Here is a 27,230-nt window from a genome sequence, read left to right as displayed (position 1 = left end):
TCTGCATATTATAGAACTGATATCATATGATGATTTTGTACAGAATTCCATCAGTGCGATTATAACATACATGCACAAAAATATCCTGAGTGACGACTAACAGTTCACTGTCTGTCATTGATTGCAGTTACCTGGTTGGGATTCTAGCTAGGATTCTGGTTTAATTGAACAAAGTTGATGCATGCTATACATCAGCTTTAAAGGATTGTCCTCCTTCGGTAATGTGGAAAAGATTTGCCGTGGAGCAAAATTATCAAAATGTTATTAAATTGAGAACAAGATAATAAATAACTCCGAATTCAGACAACAATTTTCCGGGTGACCCTGGGTGACCGGCTGTTATTCTATGGAACACTAGATTAAAATGCTCTGATTTGACGTCGCCTAGCAGCAGAAGAGGAATATTTCATTTGAAATGTTGCACCGCTAAAGTTACGCAGATTTTCATTTTACGCAGCTTTAAGTGAATACCCCTAATGAAAATATGTTCTATTTCGTATTAAGCATGACTTTCAAATGCTAATTTGAATTCAGATTTATAAACGTAATCAATGATCATTTGGAGGAATCTTGTGCATCCATTACGATCCATTACGTAATGGTGGTTTCAGTGTTTTAAGGTGCAGCCATTTTCAAATATTTTACTTAGGCATCCATCATTACTAGTACACAGATTTTGTTGACCAATTTTTGCTGATAAAGTCCTGATTGTGAAGATTATTTGCACAAAAAATATTACGTTGAAATCGTTTATATGTTAGAAAAGAAGGTATTACATCTCTTATATTACTTTAATTTATGTTTCAGATTGTTATCTTCCGTAAGACACAGTTCACTGACAAACAGCGCGCGACCAGCCCAAATAAAAGTAAACCGATCGAATGCTAATGTATGCATTGGGTTCAAATCCTATGGACATTTAGAGATGATAAACACGACAGCCTTTGGCCAAACTGTTCGAAGCTTGGTAAGCAATCCGTAGCACTTGTTTACTTCAATCGGAAACCTCTAGTCTCAGTGGGATATTCACGGTAGAAACGCCGGTTGGTGAGTTGGGAACACCAAAATGAGGTTAGGGAAACTCACTCTCTGGGTCTTCCTTATTTTCTCGCGGTAAGAAAACGAGTAAAATGAAAACAAGAACAGAGTTTTCTCTATCTAGGAAAACTCTTGCAGCATTGCTGAAGAGAGTGAGAACCACTCGAATGTAACTCGAGCACATGATAGAGTCTTGGATACGGTAGACACAACAAGGTAGGCTATTCCCACGTGTAAAAAACGATTTTCCATCAAAACATGTATCGTCATTCCTATCGTGAACCATGAGGCCTTGAAGATAGTAAAAGAGAGCAGGCCTTGCTTTCTTTTGCACTCGTTCGAGTTTGCGATAGGACTGACGTCACTGCCAAATGTAGTTTTTCGGAGTATAATACCTTCCTTCTTTTTACCGTGGTCTTGGAGTGCAGGGCGCACAATGAAGTTGATGCGTCACGCGGAGCTAAGCAAATAATAATAGCAAAGCGTTAACCTTCTGTCTGCGCAAAAAAAAAGGATCATATTGACCCCAAAGCCAAATCAAGATAATTTCACGAAATTCAAATGGATTTTTGAGGTTTTAATTGATTTGGAAAGAAAATTAAATTTAGTTGATTCCGTCAAACGGGGCTTCTTTTGACACTATTTCAATACCCAAGTAACACAATTAGTCATAAATAAACTTAAAATACACCTTTCGTACATCGCCGCTGTTTTGGTTGGAATGTACAATACTAAATTTAAAACACCTTTATAACCGAAAAAGCGCACAAATGAACGGTATTTAAAACATCTTTTCGATTCCACTAGATGTTTTACAATACGTACTTCAAACTTCTCAAAGCATTCTGATTTGTTATATCAATGATATTTCATACATCATTATGACCCACTAGTTGTAATCAAGTTTTCCAGATGTAATAAGGTATGTAAAAATACAAGCGCATTGCCTTTTGCTTGAAATGTTTTGACAGTTCAAGAAAACAAAAACAAAAATACTAATCATTGATTTCAAGTGTATGGTGATCAAAAACTAATTTCTTGCCGCATGACATTTTACTGGGATCTTTTGATCAAGTTTTTGAAAGGTTGTCTCTGTGCATGAAGTGTGTGTTTTTTATGTGCCGTGTTAGGTTTCTGGTGAAACTTATAGTTGTACCTCTTGTTATTTCATGCGTCGTTTAAAAGATACGCAATTGTAACTAGTGTTCCGTGAATTCATCCAATTGGGTCAGATGCTCATCTGAACGAAGAAGCGACAAATATGGTGGAATCGAGCAGAAGCGTACAGTGCAGGTAAAAAATAGTAATAATTATTTTACAAAAATCGTGTGATAATTCAATTGATTTGTCAATTGTTTCCATTCAGAAAAATGTGATACTTGAAATCATCAAGCCTTATGACAGGCTCGAACCCATTCTCCTCCTACTCTGCTGACAATCGTTATTAATTGAATTCATTATGAAGTCAATCATATATACATTTTTCTGACCAGTGCTGTAATATAGCATTGCTTTGGTAGGGATAGAAAAAAAAAACATATGTCCGAACAAATTTTGTGTAAGAATTAAGTTTTAAAAGCGTGTAAAATACATGTTTAAAACCACAAAAACACAGAAATAGAAGCATGCTGTTTCATTTCATCAAAATGCGAACATCGTCATCAAGACTAGATGTTAAATTTTCTTGAAAATATTCACAATATCGTATTTCGATTCATTTTTCTTATCGCTTGCATTTTTTCCACTCCTTTTATTTTTTTGCCACAGATTTTGTTTTGCTTCGAAATAACCATCTTCAAAGAGAAACTGAGATGTCGTCAAGACCAATATGCTGAATATGTTTTCCATTTGACAGATAAAAGCATTGTTATAACTTCTTCACCATAACAATCATAACAGAGATGCACTAAGTATGTTTTTGAAATCAGCTTTAAAACTATGTTTACATCGATTGAATGTTGGTTATGGTGAATGCTTTTGTTAAGTATTGTTTACATTTATCAAACATAGATATAACAAATATAGCAAAAACACAATTTCAACGTTTGCGGAATAGCTATGTTTTACCAAAACATCACCAGAACGGTTTTAATACAGAAGATGTATTGGATTTTATCTTTAAGACCTAAATATAACATCACTTTAGGAGCTCCGAGAAGATGTTTTCTGTGTTACTTGGGTAATATTCAACTTTGAGGATTTGTAACTCTTAGAATTATGACTAGATTTTTATGTATACAGTATACAGTCGAGTCTCCACATCTCGATATCTCTCCCTGTAACGATGTTTGCTTCGGTTCCTTCATTCTGCATACGATTCCTCTCTCCTTGTTTGGTTACTATTTTCCTGAGACGAGACTCGCGAAGAGGAAAAAAAGCAACGTCATATGCAGCCCAGATTTCGCTGTCAGATGCAGCCAGTTGATTTTGTGGGCGAATATGTGGAGAGTATTGGAATCATTCATAAAAAAAATAATTCAGCGAAATATTCCATTTGATTTGCGCTGACGAAACTAAATCGAAACAAGCAAAACATTTGTTATTGCAATGTTTACTGCGTTTGCGGATATGAAATTTAACTTGAAAAGGTTTTCTGAACTTGGAACGATGCAATCGCAATTCATCTTTGCCATTGAGTTCATGTAAAAGCTTGAACATCTTGCTCACAAATTTGTGTAAACACAGAATCGAAGAAGAAAATCTTAGCAACCGTAGAAAAAGAAGACCGACTTCGCGAGTCTCGTCTCAGCTATTTTCCTCTCTCTTTGTTTGTTTTTTATTTTTCTAGTAACGGAGTGATTTTCAATCAAATGTTCATTAAATCAATGTTCCTTGTCTCGATCTCTCCCTATCTCGATGGTCCCTTCGATATCGAGATGTGTAGAGACGACTGTATATAAGTTGTATATGTAAGTAACAAATGTGCAAAATATAAGGCAATCTACTAAGAAATAAAAAAATGCACGAAAAGCGAAAAAATAGTTTTTCAAGACGAAAAAGGAACTATTTTGGACACTTTGGAAATCGATAATATTTGATAACAAAATGTTTTTTTTGTTGGCCAAATCAAATAAAACAGGTATTGCAACGGAATTTATTTATTGCTTACTATTTTACAAACGGGAACAGAATGACAATTCTATTTATTTTTTCCTCAATTTCATTACCCGGCTTGCTTCGATTTCATATTTTAAATTTCAAACATTTGCCAGTACCACTATTTCTTGCATATACCAACACTCCTCCTCAAGAAATACACTCCTCCTGATCCTAACTACACATTTGCAATTCCAATACGATAATACGGTCCCTCTTTAACTCCTGATACAATCAATCTCCCATCTTTCGAAATCTTACATCCATTCTCATCAAATGAAACTACGAATCCTTTTCGTGTTATAGCTGGTACGGAAACCAAGTTCACAGCCAATCCTTCTACAACCATCACTTTGTCCAATCTAATCTGAACAGAGGCGCCATCGCCATCAGTGGCTTTCATATTTCTTATACCGATTCGATTCGAATACAACACTTGTCCGTCAGCAAGGATTACCTTCTCCGGCTTCACTTCTTCGTGCCAGTCCAAGTTCACCGTCTTACCCGTCATGTGCTCAGAAGCTCCGGAATCAAGGTACCAAATATCCTCTCGCGTTTGTTGAATTGTTGCAAAACAAATTTGTCGTTTGGTGTCCTCTACCGCAGATTTGGCTGAATGAGTATTCCGCTTACCTTCATGTGGTTGCGATGATTCTCCTCTCAGATTCTTCAACAAGTCACAATTTCGCATCAGATGATCAGCACTCCCACAAGCGAAGCATAATCGCTTGAAATCCGGTTCGGTCTGGTTCCTCCGTGCAGCTTTTGCAACCATAGCAGTCGGCTTTTCAGTTTTCTCCTTCTCTGTACGACGGTCGAACTCTTCCAAAAGTTTGGTTTTGACAAAGTTTACTCGAAACACTTCCATTCGCCCCTGTATAGCTGATACTGTGTTCTCGTAAGAACTTGGCAAGCTGGCCAGCATAAATGCCCCTTTGACGTCCTCATCCAATCGACACCCAACATTCTCGATCCGCTCAAACAAGATCTCCAGATCCATCAAATGTTGACGCATATCTCCTCCTTCCGGAAGCTCCATCCTTGACAGTTTCTTGATCAGTGCAACTTTGTTGACGGAAGAATCCTTTACGTAGTAGTCCTTCAGCATTTTCCACGCAGCGTTCGCTGTCTCAGCATCCTGGATGATACGCAACTGAGAGTCTTCCACCAAATAACCAATAGTCTGCAATGCCAGCTCATTTTTCGCCAGCCAGTCTGTCGTTCTTTGCTTCACCGGGGGAACTTCATCAATAACCTGTGACCATAGTCCTTCTCTGGTCAAAAATTGACGTGCTCGTATCTTCCAAATCTCGTAATTGTCGTATCCCAGTCGCTTGAAGTTCATTTTTGTGGCATCCATCATTGCTCGACTCTTACTCGACCTTACCACGCGATCCAACAATAAACTTCAAGACAAAACTCACTTTTTCACTTTTACAGTCTTTCTATTGCAATTTTCCTGTTGCTGGGCCCATAACCTGTTGGCCAAATCAAATAAAACAGGTATTGCAACGGAATTTATTTATTGCTTACTATTTTACAAACGGGAACAGAATGACAATTCTATTTATTTTTTCCTCAATTTCATTACCCGGCTTGCTTCGATTTCATATTTTAAATTTCAAACATTTGCCAGTACCACTATTTCTTGCATATACCAACATTTTTCTCATTGATTGTAAACTGGTTCCATAGATTATCGTCCAATGTGAACGTTGACACAAACAAACGATGCAACTTCTAGGTTAAATTTTGTACAATTTCGTGACTGAACCCTTAGATTTGAAAAATAATTGTATTTTTAAAACATATGGAACAATTTATTTGAACTGTTATCGGAGTTTGTTTAGCTTCCACTTGCCCTGGTATACCTTATTTTTTAAAGATCCACGAGTATCCATGAGCAAATGGCAAAAGAAATGATATAGCCCTTCACAGTGATCTGGGGCCATAATTACCCCAGAAATCAAACAAAGGGTTAATGATTTAATGTTTCCGCGGAATGGTGCTTAATTTGGATAATGTCAGAAAATGAATGCATTCATCTATAGGAAATCTAGCTAGAATAAAGCATTACTCACCGTGCTGTTTCGCGAGCACTTGCAACAGCGGCGGAATCAAGAAGTCCCTGTTCCAAATGGTGCTGGGCCAAGGCGTCAACGGTGTCAGCCGCTTGTCAAGCTCGATTGCATTTGGCCGTTTGGGCGTCTTGGCGTGCGGTTTCACTGTCAGCGGAGTTCGACTTACCCGATGGCCACCATTCGGCACCGGCGTTTTCTTGCCGGGAGTCCCTCCATTATTACTATTTTTGGACTTTTTCAACTTGGCGCGATTTCCCGCCGTGGACTTGGCAGCTGCGGGCGTCTTTGGCGGCGGTTTATCATAGCGCACTGCCATGCAATTCTGTTTCGTCGGTTCGTCCCGAGAATCGGCCCTTTGTCGAACTATTTCCGTCCTAGACGGTTGACGTTCATATTTTGGCGCTGGCAATGGGACCGGTTTGCGACTTTGTTCGGCTTTGGGTGCTTTCGAAGGGATTGACGCCTTGGCCGAAGTGGACGCAGTAGTAGTGGCCGCCGGTGAAGAGATCCCAAATGGATGGGCGAAGTAGAACATACAGATCGGCGCCGGACTCTGTGTGAGAAGGGAAGAAGCGGGAAAGCAATGCGAAATTAGTACAGTCATGCCTCGATATAATAAACTAAATTGCATTTTTTAAGATTGAAATCAGTCAATGGTCAGAACCAAACTGGGGCAATCCAATCCCAAAGGTTGACAAAAGAGATTACTTCCAAACGATTCATAGGTACATCGCAGACGTTTATAGCTCATTCGAAAGTAAATTTTCTCAGGAATCTATTGGCTTCCAAGTACAATGGAAGCGCTCTGGAATGTGCTATTTGAATGGACCTCAGACAAATAGACGTAACACTACCAATTGTTGACATATAATATAAATTGATGCATGAGCTATGTGTGCTCAACGCTGTTAAAAGATATGTGTTATTGTCTGTGATTTCCTCAATTTACCACATATATCATGCGCATACAGTAATCTCTCGATTATATCATGGATCAACATTTTTTGGCGTGATATTATCATGTTTTTTTTCTGCCATATAATTTTCATTAAAATTTGACCTTTATGTTGCAGAAATAGAGTGAATGAAATGAAAAGCACGTGAGAGTTGGGTCAACGTTAGTTCGTTAAGGTTATTTCCAATGTAAAATGTATGAACTTCATACAATTATTATGGCGTGATGAAATCGAAAAGAAAACCATGCTAAAATCGAGAGTGATTTAATGAAGCGATAAAATATATAGCAGTTATAAAATCGAGAAACTACTGTACAATATCCTGGAATTCAGAATCTCGTAAAACTCGTAATAATTTGAATCTATAATGTACATTTCCGCGCAAAAGTTTAAGTTCTCCCTTCAGTATTGTTGAGATTTTTGTATTTTGGTGGGTTTCCAGCAGATATTATGATTCATCGTTTCATATTGAACATCTGAAACGTGTTTTGTAATAATACTTTTTGCAATTCCTCATCGTAATAGGCTGTTTTTCCTCACGTATGCAGTGAGGGAATAGTCATTACGCATCTGAAACTAGTGCTGTAATGATTCATTACTCAACGCTTTATCATTACGCAACTGTTTTAAGTTGCGTAATGAATCATAACACAATATTTTTTAGAAATTATAAAATAATGGTAAATGCATTCCGATATAATTTCTGATAGCCTCAAGTGGTCTTCTACGAAATTGCAAAAAATGTTGTACGTAACTCGTTGCAGAACTCGATTTTTACAGCACTCGTCGTAATTATCCTACTCGGCGCCTTACTTACGACTCATGCTGTAAAAATCATCATTCTGCAACTTGTTCCGTAAATTACTATTGCTGTCGCTGGAGGGCTCACTGATTGAGATTTGAATATATATGAGTCTAGAAACAATGAACTTAATGATCAAAACTTGACAACATCATGGAAAATACTTTAAATTCTACCTGTTGTAGGTTATGGCCTTCAGTCTATTATGTTCAAAAACGGATTTTAAGTTTTCATCCGACGTTTCGGACACATTTATTGTGCCTTTTTCAAGGAATCTGTGGACAATGAACATTTTATGTTGTGTTTATGTTTAATTATGTTGAGTTCACTTACTAACTGTGTTCCGTTTTCTCGTTAACATGCCCACAGCATAAGCAGCATAAGTCAACACACAGAATCTACAAGCAAGAGTCAGATAAAAATTAACGAACAGGCGAACAAGGAGTGCTGGAGCATTTTAATCGTCTCGGTTACTTACTTTGCCCGTTCTGGTCTTTACACGGGCGTAGAATCCGAAAAACGATCCGGGTCGCAGAACTTTGATAAAGTTGCCTGTTAATCGCCACTTTTATTCTTATTGTGTGGACTCTTGCTGTGTTGATTCTGTTTGTGTCGTGTGTCTTATCTGTCTATTGGCTTCACTACACTTAAGTGTGTGCAATACGCCGGCATATGTGTTGCTCAAATTGTCTGTATCAATGTGCTTGTTGACTGTGTTTATTTATTTATTTATTAATTAATTAATTAATTAATTAATTAATTGATTAATTAATTAATTAATAAATAAATAAATAAATAAATAAATAAATAAATAAATAAATAAATAAATAAATAAATAAATTAATTAATTAATTAATTAATTAATTAATTAATTAATTAATTAATTAATTAATTAATTAATTTATTTATTTATTTATTTATTATTTAATTAATTAATTAATTAATTAATTAATTAATTAATTAATTAATTAATTAATTAATTAATTAATTAATTAATTAATTAATTAATTATTATTTATTTATTTATTTATTTATTTATTTATTATTTATTTATTTATTTATTTATTTATTTATTTATTTATTTATTTATTTATTTATTTATTTATTTATTTATTTATTTATTTATTTATTTATTTATTTATTTATTTATTTATTTATTTATTTATTTATTTATTTATTTATTTATTTATTTATTTATTTATTTATTTATTTATTTATTTATTTATTTATTTATTTATTTATTTATTTATTTATTTATTTATTTATTTATTTATTTATTTATTTATTTATTTATTTATTTATTTATTTATTTATTTATTTATTTATTTATTTATTTATTTATTTATTTATTTATTTATTTATTTATTTATTTATTTATTTATTTATTTATTTATTTATTTATTTATAATTTATTATTTATTAATTAATTTATTTATTTATTTATTTATTTATTATCCACTATTTGTGTGCGATCGAGCGCAAAAGTATGATGGCTGGCAGCGGAGTGATCTAGCAGCGCTGTTCGTTCTCGAAGTTGTGCTACCTCCAGGTCCTCCGTCGTCTTGCCTTGTTCCCACATGCTTTGTAGCTTATGCGTTGAAAGGATTCCAAAATATTTCTTTGAAAATTGAAGTTGTGTGCACCTTTCGTGAAGATTAATTTGCCTAGAATTGGTTGAATCGAGATTTATAAATTGTATACACTATCCAAAATACTATCGGATATAAATGCTTGATCAGGTTATAATTCAGTGTTGCCTCATTTACCTATGTCAAAAATGGAATAACAGTACTATGATTCATCTCGAAAAAAATTAACACATATATGGGAAAACAGAATTTTTTGGCTAAAAATGCAAAATTAAAGGATATTCTCATCATGAGAAATATAAAACAAACCTGTTTCATAGAGGTGAATCTATCGGAATCGAAATGACGGATTTCACGCCAACTCGACAAAGGGATTGGCAGCACCCCTTCAGAATTCAATGAAACTTTCTGGATGTGAAGACTATGTGAAACTAAGATACTTTACATACTTTGTTTTTTCAAAATCGATCTAGACTAACATTTGGAAAAGGTCTAAGTTGTTTTTACTTTTTTTCATAAACCCGTATAACTCGCAAACGGTAAGACCTACAAAAAAGTGTTGTATGGAGGACTGTCGTGAATTTTCCTGAAGTTTTAGAAAAAAATATTGAAAAAATAAAAAACATTTTCTACACTAAAAAAAATGATTCAAAACTTTAGAGTCGATTTAAAAAAAAAACGGCCATTTCAGATTTTGATCATCCTTAAGCAAAAAGTTTCGCAATTAAATTTACTAAAAGTCGTCCAAACATTGCAAATTGGGCATATTTAGGGGAAAACAGTTTTTCTAACAATGAATTTTTCAAGCCCAAAACTGATTTTTTTTTCAAAGATTTTGTTCTAAACCGTCAAAGATGATCCTGTGTTCAAATGATAAATGAGTTTGAATCAGAAAATAGATTGTATTTTTTACTGAGAATAGTTAAAAATAACGGAATTATACAGTGATTATGTTTTTAAATGAAGGTAATCAATGGACTTCGCCTCTGCCTATGAGCAAATCAACTCCGTCTAACAATCCAACAGATTTTTATGGTTTGAAAAATATCACAACAGTATTGCAAACATTAAAAAGTAACAACCTTAGAGGAAAGCGACAAAGAAGATGTAGTTTTTCAGCAATGGCTCACCACCGATCGCTGTAACTTAGAAACTATAATGAAGCCTGTTGAAGAATTTGTTACGTATTTCGTGGAGAAAGTTGATAAGCTCATAACTCATGATTTTATTTGCAAAGAACAGTCTTCTTTTCTACGAACCAAAAACTCCTTAAAACAAGGTGAAATACTGGTAATTAGCGATTTTTCTGAAAATCATAGTTTTATCATACAAAGCGCTGCTCAAGGATATCACTGGAATAATTCCCAAGTAACGATACACCCATTTGAGATTTACCATAAAAAAGATAATAAATTGTAAAACGTTAGTTTTATTATAATACTAGTGGTCCCGACAAACTTCGTCTTGCCATCAAGTAGGCTGTTGAAATACGCTTTTGATCGTCCCATATAAAATGACAGTTTCGTTCGCGCTCGTTTTTTCAACTTTCACGGTGAATATCCTGGGATTTTTATTCACACGAACACGTCGGAACCCTTGACGAACAAAACTGAGGAAGAATCATTCAAATCCGTTGACCCGTTCGTAAGCCATTTCGTGACATACAAACACCATTCCATTTTTATTTATATAGATAGACTAGTGGTCCCGGCAAACTTCGTCTTGCCATCAAGTAGGCTGTTGAAAACCACTATGCAAGTCCCGTGTAGAAAATGTCAGATTAGTTTACTCCCGTTTTCCCCACTATCCCGAAGACTTTCTTAATTTTTTCTTCGCACAAACACGTCGGAGCCCTGGACGAATTCAACAGTGAAAGAATCATGTAAGTCCAATCACCCGTTCTCAAGTTATTTCGTGACATACAAACATCATTCCATTTTTATTTATATAGATCAGAAGTGTTGACCCATGACACAGTAGCAGTTCAGCTATTTATTTCAAAATTGATAAATTTTGTTAAACAAAAAATACATTTCTCAAAAGTTATTTTTATGTCAGGTAGAGCTGCAGCTCATTATAAAAATAAAAAAAAAGCTGGCTTATGTAATTTCAAGAAAATACATGGATTGGAAGCAGAGTGGCACTTTTTTGCCATATCCCACGGCAAAGGCCCCTGTGACGCTATTGGTGGCACTCTCAAGCAAATGGCAAAAAGAGCAAGTCTTGCAAAAGACTATGGAAACACGACTGAGCAGTGACACAAACTGATACATGTATCACCAAATTAAATTTGTGTTATATATCTAATGAAAAATATGTTAAAATGTCAGAGGAATTGGTGGAATCGTTTGATAAGGTTAAAACTGTCCCTGGTACTCAAAAATATCATTGTTTTATGCCTATTAGTGATACACAAATTGCAGCCAAACGGTATACCAATTCAGAGGATGAACCAAAAATATTCAATTTATTCAGTAAAGCCCAAAACTAATGCAAATATTCATGTGCAGATACTATGTTTTAGGATATATAGCAATAATAAAAATAATAATGCATGATAAAAAAAAACCACGACTTTTTTTTTATAAGCATAATATTGACCCTTTCCAGACACCTGTTAAGATTGACTTTGACCAAATAAGAAATGAAATATTATTGTGATATCCTTCCAACCATAAAAACCCATCGGATTGTTAGACGGGGTGATTTTCTAATAAGCGGTTTGGTGCAAGATCAATTGTATTTAATTAAATAAAAAGTTCTGTATAATTCCGTTTTATTTTTTTAACTACTCCCAATAAAACAAATATAATGTATTTTGTGATTAAAACTCATTTATCACTTGAAAATATGATCATACTAGACTATATAAAGCGAAATAAAAATAAAATAAAAAAAATCATTTTGGACTTTAAAAAATTGATCTTAGAAAAACTTTTTTCCCTAAAATATGCCCAATTTGCAATGTATGGACGACTTTTAGTAAATTTAATTACGAAACTTTTTGCTTAAGGATGATCAAAATCTGAAATGGTCGTTTTTTTAAATCGACTTTAAAGTTTTGAATCATTTTTTTTTGTGTAGAAAATGTTTTTATTTTTTCAATATTTTTTTCTAAAACTTCAGGAAATTTTACGACAGTGTCCCATACAACACTTTTTTGTAGGTCTTACCGTTTGCGAGTTAAAAGGGTTTATAAAAAAGTAGAAAACCTTTCCAAATGTTAGTCTAGATCGATTTTGAAAAAAAAAACAAAATATGCAAAGTATCTTAGTTTCACATACTTATGACATCCAGAAAGTTTCATTGAATTCTGAAGGGGTGCTGCCAATCGCGTGTCGAGTTGGCGTGAAATCCGTCAAATACGAGTATTTAGAACACGGTCGATCATTATACAAGAACTCAGTAACAAAGTATCACTTTTTGATTTCGAAAGATCAATGCTTTATTTTTGAAATTCCTATTGTACTGAGAAGGTCCTTGTGGGAATCTTTAAACGATATCAATAAAAATATTGAAAGGATTATAATGATAATCCTGAAGGAAGCTTATAAGAATCCTTAATGGATTCTCATCCTAGATATCATCTAATGAAATCATTCTCACGCAAAAAAAAAATCCTGATAGAATTTCTTTTTGAATGAGCTATAAAACATCCCATAAGTCCTTGTGGTTTGGAAAAAATATTTTTTTCGCTTTTGGGATTGGATTGCCCCAATGCGAATGCTACCGTTTACAATCACTGAATAAAGTCATGCACCGAAATCTAGCAGTGAGCAATAAGTTTAATGTAACAAAACATTTTTTCATTGCTCTTCGTCCGCTACTCATTTTACTGTCCTACGATAACTTTCATAATTTGTTAAAATTTTGAACTATATGCTTAAGTATCTTTATCGCATTCCTTGGCATAAAATAAAAAACGGTGGTACATGTCCAGATAAACCTGATTCCGGAATACCTGCGAAAAATTTTGTCCAGGGGTTTTTTCACGAACTCATTCAGATGCCACTTTTGAAACAATCCAGTAAATATTCGTTAAACATCTTTCAAACATTATCAGGGATTCGTCCGCAAACCTTTGCAAAAGCCCTTTGAGAATATTTCCATATATCTCTATTGTTGTTCAGTAACTCAAGTGCTATCATTATAAAAGTTATGAGATTCGAAATTTTGCCACCATGCGGCGCTAGTAAACATGAAACATTTGTTTTGCAGATATCTCAGGATCCTGACTACTTAGAAAGATGGCGTCTTCGGCAAAGTTGTTCAGTAGCTCAAGAGCTATCATTGAAAAAACTATGAGATTCAAAATTTTGCCACCAGGCGGCGCTAGTGAGCATGAAACTTTTATCTTAGGTTATCTTAGTATCCTTGCCACTTAGAAATATAGCGTCTCCGGCAAAGTTGTTCATTAGCTCAAGGACTATCATTATTCTAGCCAAGAGATTTGAGATTTTGCCTTTTGTTTTGCGGATAGCTTAGGATCCTGACCAATTAGAAAGATGGCGCCGTCGGCAAAGTTGTTCATTAGCTCAAGGACTATCATTATAAATGCTATGAGATTCGAGATTTTGCCACCAGGTGACAGTGAGCATGAAACTTTTGTTTTGCGATTATCTTAAGATCCTTGCCACTTAGAAGGATGGCGCCTTTGGCGAGATTCGAAATTTTGCCACCATGCGGCGCTAGTAAACATGAAACATTTGTTTTGCAGATATCTCAGAATCCTGACTACTAAGAAAGATGGCGTCTTCAGCAAAGTTGTTCAGTGGCTCAAGGACTAGCATTATAAAAGCTATGAGATTCAAAATTTTGCCATCAGGTGGCGCTAGTGAGCATTGTACACTCAGAAATAAAAATAGTCACAGAATTACTAAATTTTATGCATTAATGACTATTTTCTATCTGCCTCTCTTTCATTCTGCTGTGAACTTTCACACTAACTGTCATTTCAACTGGGTTGAAGCTTAGCGATGCTTGAACCCAGGTGAATTGACAAATAGGAATAAAATTCCTTGCAGAATGAAAGAGAGGCAGATAGAAAATAGTCATAAATTACTAAAATTTAGTCATTCTGTGGCTACCCGTGTTTCTGAGTGTACATTTGTTTTAGGGTTATCTCAGGATCATGACAACTAAGAAAGATGGTGGCGTCGGTAAACTTGTTGAGTAGCTCAACTTCGCCCAAGACGCCATGTCTGTCCTGAGATATCCGCAAAACAAAAGTTTCATGCTCACTAGGGGGCCCAGATAGCCGTAGCGGTAAACGCGCAGCTATTCAGCAAGACCAAGCTGAGGGTCGTGGGTTCGAATCCCACCGGTCGAGGATCTCTCCGGGTTGGAAATTTTCTCGACTTCCCAGGGCATAGAGTATCTTCGTACCTGCCACACGATATACACATGCAAAAATGGTCATTGGCATAGAAAGCTATCAGTTAATAACCGTGGAAGTGATTAGAACACTAAGCTGAGAAACAGGCTCTGTCTCAGTGGGGACGTAACGCCAGAAAGATGCTCACTAGCCCCATCTGATTTTTTTTACGACCGATTTTTTTTACGACCAATTGGACCCCGATAAAAAAACCAAAAACCCCCGATAACGGTCGTAAAAAGAGGTTGGGGTGTATCTACATAAATTCTTTAAAAAAAACATGCCATTTATCTGAAATTTCTCCAAACCTTCTTTCAAGAATGTTACTATATAGCAAAAAAATAAATACAGAAATTAAAGTTTTTTTCATATACACATAAATTTTAGGTTGATTCTCTCATGAAAAAAAAAAACATAATAAATAAAATAAAAAAAGTTCGTCGATGTAACGTAACGCAAATAAAAATACAGTTACGTTATATCGAGGTATTACTGTAATACAAATCCATTGAGAGCTATCGAATGATGCCTAGAGATACAACCATATGGAAGCTGTTTCCGAGGTGCTGTACGAAAAGTGAAGAATATGTTTCGCAGATGAGAGCAATACACTTAATCTGGGTATCGACATCACGTTTTATAGGTCATTCAAGAATCATCGTTAAGATTTTGCTTGGTGCGTTCACTACTGTGCGGGGTTCACGCTCCATAAATTTGTGAGAATAAACAGATGAGCGATCTAGATGCGGCAATTGCGAGCAGCAAATGAAATCATCATGATCAATTAGATGGTTCAATGACTTTATGATTCAATATAAGTAATCGATAATGTCGGTAATATAGAAGCAGGGCATTACTCAACATTTACCTTTTCTAAGATTTTGATTGCAAGTGAAGGCAAACTAATCATAAATTTCACCTTCTGTTAAAATAAGCTGTTCTTATATTCATACTATCATAAGATGAAATTTAATAAAGCTAAATGTAAAACATTTTTATATTTTGCTGTTTTATCAATATTTGCAAGCCGTGCTGATTATAGCTTTAGAACCTGCTAACATTTCAACATATTTTTTTTACAATCACATGATCTCGTTTGGAGATATGCAGGAAAAAATATTTTTTAATCACAAATTTTCCCTTCTTTCGATAATATACGATATTTTTGATTGACACTTCCTAAATTGAATTATTAAAATATAAAAATATTTCAATGAAAGGCGCATTTTCCTTGTTTATAATATATATATATATATATATATATATATATATATATATATATATATATATATATATATATATATATATATATATATATATATTATATATATATATATATATATATATATATATATATATATATATATATATATATATATATATATATATATATATATATATATATATATATATATATATATATATATATATATCATATAATGATTTGCAGATCTCATGAGAGACTATGGTGTTGTCATCCACAATAATGGAAATCATTATTTGAGAAAGTTTAAAGAAAAACTAAGCAGGAACAAAACTCAACTTTAAACAAAACCTTAATATTAATTAGCTCATAAAGAAAAGAATATTCATCATTCACCATCCATGCTTCAAAAATATTCAATCTATAAATGTTGATTCAAACTTCTTAATAGATGGGACATTTCGATTAATGTTACCCCACTGATCAATGCTACCCCGTTTTACGATACCTACCGGTTATCCAAATATGAACGTTTTGATATAATTTCAAGTTCGTCAATGCTCATACTGTCCATATTTGATTTTTTTTTTCAAAAAAATCCTTGAAAAATTAGACATTGCTTCTATTGTTTCAAAAATTGCTAAGATGGCTACATTTTGAAATTTATTCATTAAATAGGTTTAAGCACTTACCTGTAGTATTCTATACACAGTTGTCGCAGTAGAGTTTCCATCTCTGTTGTCCGCCTTCATGATGTTTTTTTTATCGTTGCAATATAAAAGAAAACTTATCCAAGGACACCTTTTTACGATACGCTATCCTTCATAACACACTATGGCAGCACAACGCGTTGTTTATTATTTTCAACCAAATATGCATCCATCACAACACAAGCTAATACTTTTTCATTCATAACTTTTCGCCACATAGAAACTTTTCAACAGGAAGCCTTGTAGGTCGTTCACACTTGTCAAGTTGTCATTATCAATTGAATGTTCAGCCATTGTTTGCCCCACTTATACACCATTGATGTGATTCGACTAATCATAGCTGAATTTGATTTTTTTTTTCAAGTTTAGATAATTGGTACGCGTTATCAAAATCGTTAATCAAAATTTATGACATTTCTGCAAATCAGTAAACGTTTTCTGTCATACACACTACTCATTACAATTCAAGTTCCGGAATGCATAAATGTGGAAAATCCCTCCATTGACACCTCCAAGCGGGATTTCTTGGTTGTTTAATCAATGTTTACCCCGTAACAAAATTGGCCTCTTCCTACCCGAACTGGTATCGAAGGTAACACCCCCCGAATCCCTCTCGTAGCCATATCGATTTTGAATGGTTCTTTGTCGATTCGCTGAATTCCATAGATTTACACCAAAACAACCAAAACTGCAGAAACTGGGTCAAATGATAGGGGAAGTCATTCCAATTTCGGTGCTGTGAACTTTGCGCCCTCCGGAAAAAGTTCTACCAAACGTCCCCCATGCCAAAGCCGAGACATTCATGCACAACTGTTTTGACGGTCTTGTATGATATTGGTAATAACATGAAGCGCAGATAGTCACGCTATGGCCTGTTCGGAATGGCCGATAGTTCCTTGAATCTTTCATGATCGAGGACATTGTTTCGATTGGTGGTGTTACCAAGTGGTTTTCGAATAAAGTTGGACCCATCCAAGGTAGGTTTATGTACAAGTAGTAATAAAAGTTTTGAAGAATGATTTTATGATAACAGTTCATTTCCTGAGAATGGTTCTCTTTTAACGATATGAACACTAGCAAGAATAGGAATCCAATTGAAGTTGTCTCATTATCCCGATCACTTTCATAAGACGAAGAATTCTTTCCTTTTGCTTTTCTATGTGTCCACGCCGAGAAAATCACTAAGATATACTAATCAATTCTCGACAGCTAGTGACAAGTTGAATAGCTATAACCGTCACTCACTATAATTAATTACATCAATTACATGATTGATAATTTTGTATCCGAGTTTCACAGTAAGTAAAGTTTTTTTTTCTATCTTTATTAACGAGATTTTTAGCCCTGGGCTAGTTCATCTCGGAACCAACGGCTTTACTTCCCTTCCGAAGGAAGTCATCACTGCAAATGTTTTTTTGTGACTATCTCGGGGATGGGATTCGATCCCAGGTCCTCGGTGTGAGAGGCGTGTGTTCTAACCCCTACACCAGGTCCGTCCCCAGTAAGTAAAGTGGGTCAATTGAAAAAACTCTAACTAAAATATTTCCTTTGAACTAAATTGCTCAGATCATGCATTTCACACATTTTGTTTTTTAGCGTAGGAACAGGGGGCCAGGGAGGCCTGTCTCTCCCCAGAATTTTTGATGATAATACAAATAAAAATTTAAATAAAAACTATTTAACATGAAGCGAAATCCTCTGATTCAATGTACATGACTCTTGTTATTGGCAAAAATTTCATCAGTAATTACGATATTGAAGGATGGCTTCAGAATTTATGAAAATCTCTTGAAATATAGTCAAGCAAAGTTGGGGGATTTGTTCATACTTTCAAAGCAAATTCTTCCTGATGGGCATCCATTCCTTATATGTCTACTTTTTATTTTAAAATTGATTCCGGAATATGTTCCCGCCCGAATTTACATAAAAAATGTTACTTAATCTTTCAAAAGTTTACTTTCCCCCTAATTCCTCCAAAAAATAATTGATTCTGTCAAATTTTATACTGAGATCTTTCGCTGAAAGTTCTACAATAAATTTTTCTGTGAATTCCTTTGAATAGTTTTCAGGGTGTCCATTCAAAATCAGTTTTAACAATTTCCGGATTTTTCTCGAATGCCCAACAAATTTAAAGCACGGATGACAATTCTGTGAATGATTATCCTTCGAGTTGCATAAACTGTGAACATATTCGGAGGACTTGATATAACATTTTATGAATTATTTTCAATTAAATTTATAAAGTACTGTAAGGCAGAAACAGTTTGAATTTTTAAATAGTTTTGGGCAGAGCGATTTGAAATATTTGTTGAAGTTTCTAAAAGACCATCTACTCTTTAGAATTTGCAGGAAATTTAGGAATATTTTGGAATAATATAAACAAATTTCCGCTCTGTGTATCTTAACTTCCACAAAAGAGAAAAGTTTAATAGCCAAGCCATTAGAGATCATCCATTAATTGCGTAAGGATTTATGTGGGTAGACGGCGTTTGAGATTTCTTACGCGCCACACAAATTATTTTTATCTTTCATATATTTATTAACGAGAGCCCTCGACTAGTTCATCTCGGAGCCAATGGCTTTACTTTTCTTTCGAAGGAAGCCGTCACTATAATTTTTTTACGTCATAAGTGACTAAGTGCCTAAGGAAGATTCTGATGGAACTTCTTGAGAAATTTGTTCTATCTATAAATTCATTAGAGAGGTTTTAACTATCCTGTAATTTACCTCTAGAGAAAAGGTTATAAATAATCACTTAACTTTCATTGTACCATTGCCCATCTATTTATCTACCTGCTTCAACATTTTGTTGATTTTCCTTCCTTCGCATGACGCTTTGAGGAACTTCGTACATACATCTTTCCATACTCGAAAAAAAAACAACATTTAAAAGAATCTATAAAAAGGTGGTAAATTAAAATAGTTTTGAAAATATGCAGAATTCTTAAACGTATGGACCTCCTCAACAAATTTTCAAAGTAATGCAAAAGTTTTCCCTAACATTTAAATTCATTAAAATCTTACATTACAAATTTACCACAATATATCTTCCATTATGTTCTTAAAAAATACCGGCAATATTTTCGCGTTAAACTTCTACAGTAGTTCAAAATAATCGATAACAGACCCTTCGAAAAAGCTTGTTTAGAATTTCTATAGGTAGGAAAATTGATTCAACATCAACATGTTCAGTAAAGTATCATGAAACTGTCGAGTTCATACAAAATTTTCTCTAAGATTTTAGTTACTAATAGAGTAAAACCTCGATATAACGTAACTCGATTTTTATTTTCGTTATGTTATATCGAGGTTACGTTATATCGAAGCAAAATTTGTTTTTTTTTTAATTTCGTTCAACATGTATTGTTTGATGAGAAAATGAGTCTAACATTGATATTATTGAACTAGCAGGCATTTTCAGTTGATCTTACATATTTTTTCAATAATTTTCCGTATTATTTTTTTCTAATATTTATCCTTCTATTTTTTTAACCTTTCTATTGCAGTAATCCTTGATGAAATGTATCCAGGAAAAATCTTTGGTGGAATCCTCGAACACTCGAAAATATAAAAGAAATTCATGCATTACATTTTACAGAAATCTTCAAACATGTTTATGTTGAGCAGTCCATGAATATTTCTAGCATGCAATTATAGCACTTCAATAATTTTATTATGAGGAACTCGAGGTGAAACTTCTGAAGCAAAACTTTGTGTAGCTTCTTGACAGAATTTTAGAATGAATGTCCCAAGAATTCTTGAAAAATGTTTTTTTTTTTCAGAATTCATGGAGATATCGCTAGAAAACTTCATTAAAAACAAGAACTATCTTTGAGGAATTTTCCATACAAAAGCTTCGGAACGTATACGTGGTGGAATTATCGGCAGTATTCTAGGAGAATTTTCTGGGGATCTGAGGAACTTGCTCAGTTTTTGGACGAATTCCTGAATACATTTTAGTAATAAAAAACAACTATAGAAAAAATTCTAGACTTATCATTTTCAAGCATTACTTGAAAACTCCAATGAAAAAGAATCATTGAGAACTTTCTTAAGAATTTCGTGATGGAATCAATGAAGGACTTTATTTCACATAGAATCCTTGAATAAACTTATGTAGTACGTAGAATGGTGTTTGCATGAATATTTGTAGAATGTTCTGCAGAAAATCATAATGAAATTGCTGGAGAAATGCCAAGAAAATTGTTTTATAGGTTTTTGTACGAACACCTGTACAATTTTTTGGAATAATTTGTAGAGCATTACAAGAATTATAACAGGATTATTCTCTTAAAAGGCCGCTGGACGAATTTATGAAAAAATGCTGAAATAATTTATGAATCTCTAGACTTCGGAAAAATATGGGGTATCATATGCGGAATAGTTTTAAGAATTCATAGTTGAATCCATTTCATATCCTGGAGAAATTATTTGGTGAAATTTTTGTGCAAAGGCGCAGTAGAATTCATAGATATATTAAAAAAAAACTATTGGAAAAACTCAAAATAGTTGAATTTAAAATTAATAGAATCAGGAATTCCTTGGAAACAGTTCTTGAATATATTCTGGAGAAATTCCTGAAGGAATATTTGAACCATTTCTTGGTGGAATTGAATGCGAACTTTCTGATGAAATCCCTCTATGATTTCTAAAGACGGGAATCTGTTGAGTCAATATTGATAAAATGTGCGTAGGAATTCTTAGTAAAATCTTTGAAATTGCTCTAAAAATCTGGTGGAATTAATGGCATCATTTCTGATGATAAGATTTTAAGAAGTTCAGAATGATTCTAGTTGAAATACGACGAGAAATTTCGATATCGATTTATGACTGCATTGCATTGCTTTGATTTAGTATTGGTTGGTGTTTGAATTTTGAAAAATGTTTATTGCAGTTCATAAACCATGTTTTTAATAAAAATTGGAAAAATAACTGGGAGCCTAAAAAAGTTACGTTATATCAAGGTAATATCGTTATATCGAGTTACGTTATAAAGAGATTACGTTTTATCGAGGTTACGTTATATTGAGGTATGACTGTATTTCCAGTAGAAATTCCATTCATTTTAACACCAATCATTTTCTATAATAAAAGACGAAGTAAAAAGAGCATTAATTTTTGTTGTAAATTCTACAAGGACCTTATAAGCTTTTCTCTGAGTTACAGTGTCAACAAGTTTCAGAAATTCTACGATATAATTCTTGCATTTTTCGACAGGAATTTAGTATTTTTATCCGAATTAGGGGAACTTACGTATTCTCGGCAATCTAAGCAGCTGGACATTGAAAAAGGCAATTATACACAACCATTAAGCACAGGAATTAGCAGGAGACACCTGAAATACACTTGAGCACTCTTTATGCATTGGTTATTATACACATAACACTATTTTATTCTCTAAATCATCTGTTTTTCCTCGCCAAAGTCACGAGGAACTTGTTCTATTATCGGCAATGCAATTACTATTGTCGGCAACAAAAATGTTCACTTCGGCAATCCAAAACTGCGCAAAAACAAGCTTATGTATTTGTTTATTTTTGGCATGTGTTGACAATGACTGAAATTAAACGTCACTCATTATGTTCCACTCGCTGAAAGGGCCAATGCAGAAAAATACAGACTACACTGAAAACAGCGTTGCAGTTATAAATACAGCAACAAAGAATCAAATTGAATGCACAACGCCACTTAATTTGTGCAGACTAAGGCGCCGTCCACATATTACGTAACGCTGTAGCGGAGTGGGAAGTAAGCTCAAATGTTGCGGCTCATACATTTTTTTTTTCATACAAAGACCGTTACGGAGGGGAAGGGGGTCGAAAATTGTACAGTTTAGCGTTACGTCATAAATGGACGCAGCCTAATTTTGTTTCATTTATTTCATCGAATATTTTTTGTATCAAGTCTTACTGTGCCATGGTTGTAAACTTGCAGCAGGTGCGATTCTAACCAAGAACCAACCAACCAACCAAAAACGTGCAGCGTGACGTCATTGTTAATTGGTTCATAATATTGTGCTCCGCAAGGAAAATCTACGGAACGCAATTATTGGATAATTTGTATTTCAGGATTGCGTTTGAATTGCGCGTAATATTGTCTGCGCGTTACTGCCACCGCTGGATGTTAATTTAAAATGAGCGCCGGAATATTATCCCTTTTATTCGCTCCTGATCCACACCATCCGTCCGCATTCAAACAACACGCATGACTTTTGTCGCTACGAAAGGAAGAAATCACAAAAGAGAAAAAGATAGACACACCGTCCTCTGGGTAGTGCCGACGACTGTAACTCACCACTTGCTACACACTGGTTTCACTTCTTTTGTACTATATACCATCAGGATCACTAGATCATTTTTTCACAAATTTGTTCGAGATGGATAGGAATGACGTCATCAAGTAGCTGTCAGTTTTCGGAATATATCACCTTCTCAATATAGTAACCGTGGTAATCCTTGAAATTATCTACAACTACAGTCGAAATTTGTTCGTTGCATTATCTTTAAGTGGGCTACGTTTCAATTGGGCTCCCGTTAGTTGGGCTATAGCCCACCTAAAACGAAGGCAAACGTCATTTTCTGACATAAGACGCAATTTATCAATGTTTATAGCTTCGTTTGTTTGTTTTATGTTATTTGACAACTCGAAACTCAGCCCGATTAGTCAAAGTCTTGCACTAAGTGGGCTACAGGTTTAGCGCAACGAATGAAGGTTGACTGTACCATCGAAATATTAGATTCATAGAACTAGTAGTTTATTTTTAATAAATCATCGAAAAATGCTTGAAAAAAGCCTTTTTAAATTGTCACTTTTAAGGCTTCACAGATAATCTCGCTTTTAGGTGGACGAATACTATTTAGAAATCTCACATTCCTGTCCATCATATCATCCATCATATTGGAAAGCTCTAGAAAATTTGAAAGGAACACGATTCTCTTGATTTGTTCTTATTGCGTATCTATTCTACACGCAGCGAACTGGACTATATAAATTCATATATTTTGCCTTAAGAATGATGGAACGATTATTGCAATACGAAAGCTGTATGTATCGTTTTAGTATTACCCCACATTAAGGCGTCGATAGAAAAGGGGAGTGCGCACGAGCCTATTGATCGCAAGGTTCTTGGTTCGATTCCACGATGCCGCGAAAACTATTGTCGTTTTCAAATTTCGGTTGTATAACGTAAATTTATGAATTTCAATCCGATGTCTTGTTGCGAATTTTCATAAGCGGTTCCTATGTTTATCGATAGTTCACCTTCCTGAGTGTTGTTTGTTTGACCAAATGTCATCCCCTCGAAGGTTTGGGGTGAGTTTGGGCAAACTTTCGTACGTTTAGAGGAAAATAATCAAATTTCAATCATTTGTTCAGCATTGGCAAAGTATTCTCTTATTTAGCCGAACATATCATGCAAATTGCGAAAGTTGTTTAGAAATAAATGAGGACTTACACATTTTTGGCAAAATCTCACCCCCAACGACGGTACTTGCGCAGTTGTTTTTAAATTTCTTTAAATGCAAAAGGTAAATAATTTCACCGTGAATTGAACTATTCGCTGAATGGCTCGATATGGTTGTGGTCTGTAAAGGTTGCTGCTCTTGAATGCTCTATCACCATGTTATTACCGAGAGAGTGAATGGTAACATAAAAAAAATCGGTTGCGATGTTTCACGATTTTTTGTTGGTTTATGATTAGCACTCTCCGAATATTGTTCGATCGGCTTTTTCGGATCAAAATCTGAACTTTACAATTAGAATTTATTTGCGTTCATATTATTCTCAGAGTATGAGACAATCAGAATAGACCCTTTGCAAATCAATTCACTTATGACTTGACGCATACACATCATCCTCTGATTCGCGACTACGAAGCTGCTGATGTTTTCTTCGGTTTTATGTGAGAAAAACAAGGAGAGATGTTTTTTGATTTTTTTCACGTACACGATGACAGTTCCTTACGAGGTTTTCCGTTGGTGCGAGTTCTTTGTGAAATCTTGGTTTGCTTCGTAGTCACGAAGTGCCTGTAGAACAACAGGAGTGTTGCCAACATAGTTAACGTATTAAAAGACGTATGTTTCATATGTTTCTCAGTATATTGATGCTTAAGCGCTACCATACGCAGATAGAGAAAGTATTGAAAGGCTCAATTATTACCAATGCATGCTTTGTTGCCTAATTCCAATAAATTAATGAGTTGTGTTTGACTTTTTCTATGAATTTAAATTTTGAATAATAAATACACCGCAATTGAATATGGTTTCCTGGCACCCTTGTCCAGTAATAAAAAGTGATTGCCGAGGAAATCAAAGGGCATTAATTTTAATTTGTGATTTGAAGCATTGAAATTAAGTATTGTCGAGTGCTTTATATACAAATCGAAATTTCAATAGTGCATAAGTGATCGGTGCGTAGTTTTTTTGAAAAAATTGGAATTGGAGCGGAGAATTAGACCGTTTAAAGTGATGAGTTTTTCTTAAGAAGTTATTGTGTTGTTTTATTCGGCAGCTCACGAATGACGATAATTTCGTATGCATTTATTTCATTTAATGATTAAACCCATGTTATATGATATTTTTGTGAAAGATGAGATTCACAAGGAAGATTATAGTTCAAGGAATATGTTGAGTACATTGAAGTTAACTCTTGTTCCGTAGATAAATGTTGACAAGGACGATAAGTTAGTGCTGCCGAAAATACCCTCAGGGTGCCGAAGCCATCATTTACCCTATATTAAACTACAATCATTGTAAAAAAAAAAACAAAAAAATTTTTTCCAATTTTTGGTATGTGTAATTTAATGGAGTGATTCGTAGAGGAGTTTGTTAAGCAATCCCTAAAAAAATATTAAGATTTTCCTAGAGTAGTTTTTAAACCCAAGAATGGAAAATATATGGAAGCATACTGAGATTATCATTCGGAGTTATTTCTTGAGCCCGAAGGAATACTTGATGAAACTGTAACTCTGATGAAAGAAAATTTCCAATCGTTAAAGAAAATTTAAAGTAAAAAATCTCTGGAAAAAAAAACTTGGTTGAATCTCTGGTAAATACTGGGACGAACTCAGTGAAAACTAATAAATGAGTTCTTGAAGAAATCACTAAAAACTACGAGAATAATTCATGAAGAAATCTCAGTAGGAATTCTTAGAGGAATCTTTTCAAAGCATATGTTTATGAAGAATTCTTGAAGGATTTTTGAAGAATATGTTTTCTAAGAATTCTTGAAGGATTTTTGACTAGATTACAAAAAGAATGAATGTTTTCCGTAGTGAAAATATAAATTTACAAATATCTCTGATGTGCCGCGAAACGAAACAAAATAACAAATAAATAAAATCAATACACATCTGTTTAAATCACGAAATTTGTAGAAATCGGGATTATTGCTATCGACATTACTTTTGTAAAACAAGTATTTGCTAGCATTTGTTTTAGCTAGAAAATACTTAAATCGCGATAATTTTTTTCAAGCTATAAAAAAACTATTCTAATATCAGAATCTGCAACGATTTCGATCATTTGTCATATAATTTCAGAGATATCACACAAAATCTTGAGTTAGGTTTTTCTGTTAATAAGAGGATACGGACATTTAATATATTTGTTACATGTGGATTGAATGCCCTCAATGAGGTATTTGGAAGTTAAACTGTTATCTAGCATGGGCCCTAGATACTTAACTTCATCTGACAAATTTATTGGAACCCCTTTCATCATGGCAACATGTGTACTTGAAGAAGACTTTTGATTGATTAAGAAATCAAATTATTTGAGTGTTAGAAGCTTTAGGAAAAATCTTCAATTTTTGTAAATATGAAAAAAAAAAGATTTTTTGTAATCTACTAGAGATGACACGCATGCTTCGTTCTTTGGCGGAGAGGTCTGTGTAATCCGCAAACACAGATGTCTGGTCAAATGCTGGTTGATGTCCCAAAATGCTGCCTTGAGGAACACCAGCTCTTACAGGAAGTCTTTCAGACTTGGAGTTCTGATAACTAACCTGAAGTGTACGATTTGACAGATAACTTTGGATTATTCTACCAATGTTTGTTAGAAAAGTGAAATTTTTCAAATTTTACAATCAAGCCTCCATGCCAAACACTGTCGAATGCTTTTTCTATGTCTAGAAGAGCAAGACCAGAAGACCAGTAGAATTACCAGTAGTTGGTGAGTGGTCGAATATCCATGGCGGAATCCGAACTGTTCATTGGCGAAAATATATTTTTCGTTGATGTGGAGCATCATTCTGTTCAAAATGACCTTTTCAAAAAGTTTACTGGTAGAGGAAAGCAAGCTGGGTGGACAATAGCTGCAAGCTCCTGCAGGATTTTTTTCTGGTTTTAAAAATAGTACAACTTTGGCATTTTTCCATATGTCA

General features: G+C 34.2%; 1 protein-coding gene across 11 annotated transcripts in view; it reads right to left on the bottom strand.

Moving 5' to 3' along the window:
* The window catches only part of LOC5567272, a 286,367-nt gene extending 269,108 nt beyond the window's left edge, over positions 1 to 17,259 (bottom strand). For 10 of the 11 annotated variants that reach the window (XM_021850247.1, XM_021850248.1, XM_021850252.1 and 7 more), the window contains exons 1-2: positions 16,833 to 17,259; positions 6,216 to 6,768 (exon numbers count right to left, since the gene is read on the bottom strand). In XM_021850247.1, the coding sequence (XP_021705939.1) occupies positions 6,216 to 6,768; positions 16,833 to 16,892 (613 nt within the window). In that variant the 5' untranslated portion in view covers positions 16,893 to 17,259. The remainder of the gene's footprint in view (positions 1 to 6,215; positions 6,769 to 16,832) is intronic. The other variant, XM_021850254.1, reaches the window with a different exon arrangement.
* Positions 17,260 to 27,230: the final 9,971 nt, after the last annotated feature.

This window comes from Aedes aegypti, chromosome 3, assembly GCF_002204515.2.
Source record: "Aedes aegypti strain LVP_AGWG chromosome 3, AaegL5.0 Primary Assembly, whole genome shotgun sequence".
In the NCBI taxonomy this organism is placed as follows: domain Eukaryota; kingdom Metazoa; phylum Arthropoda; class Insecta; order Diptera; family Culicidae; genus Aedes; species Aedes aegypti.
The sequence above is the reverse complement of the archived record's forward strand: the minus strand, read 5'-3'. Positions and strand labels throughout refer to the sequence as shown.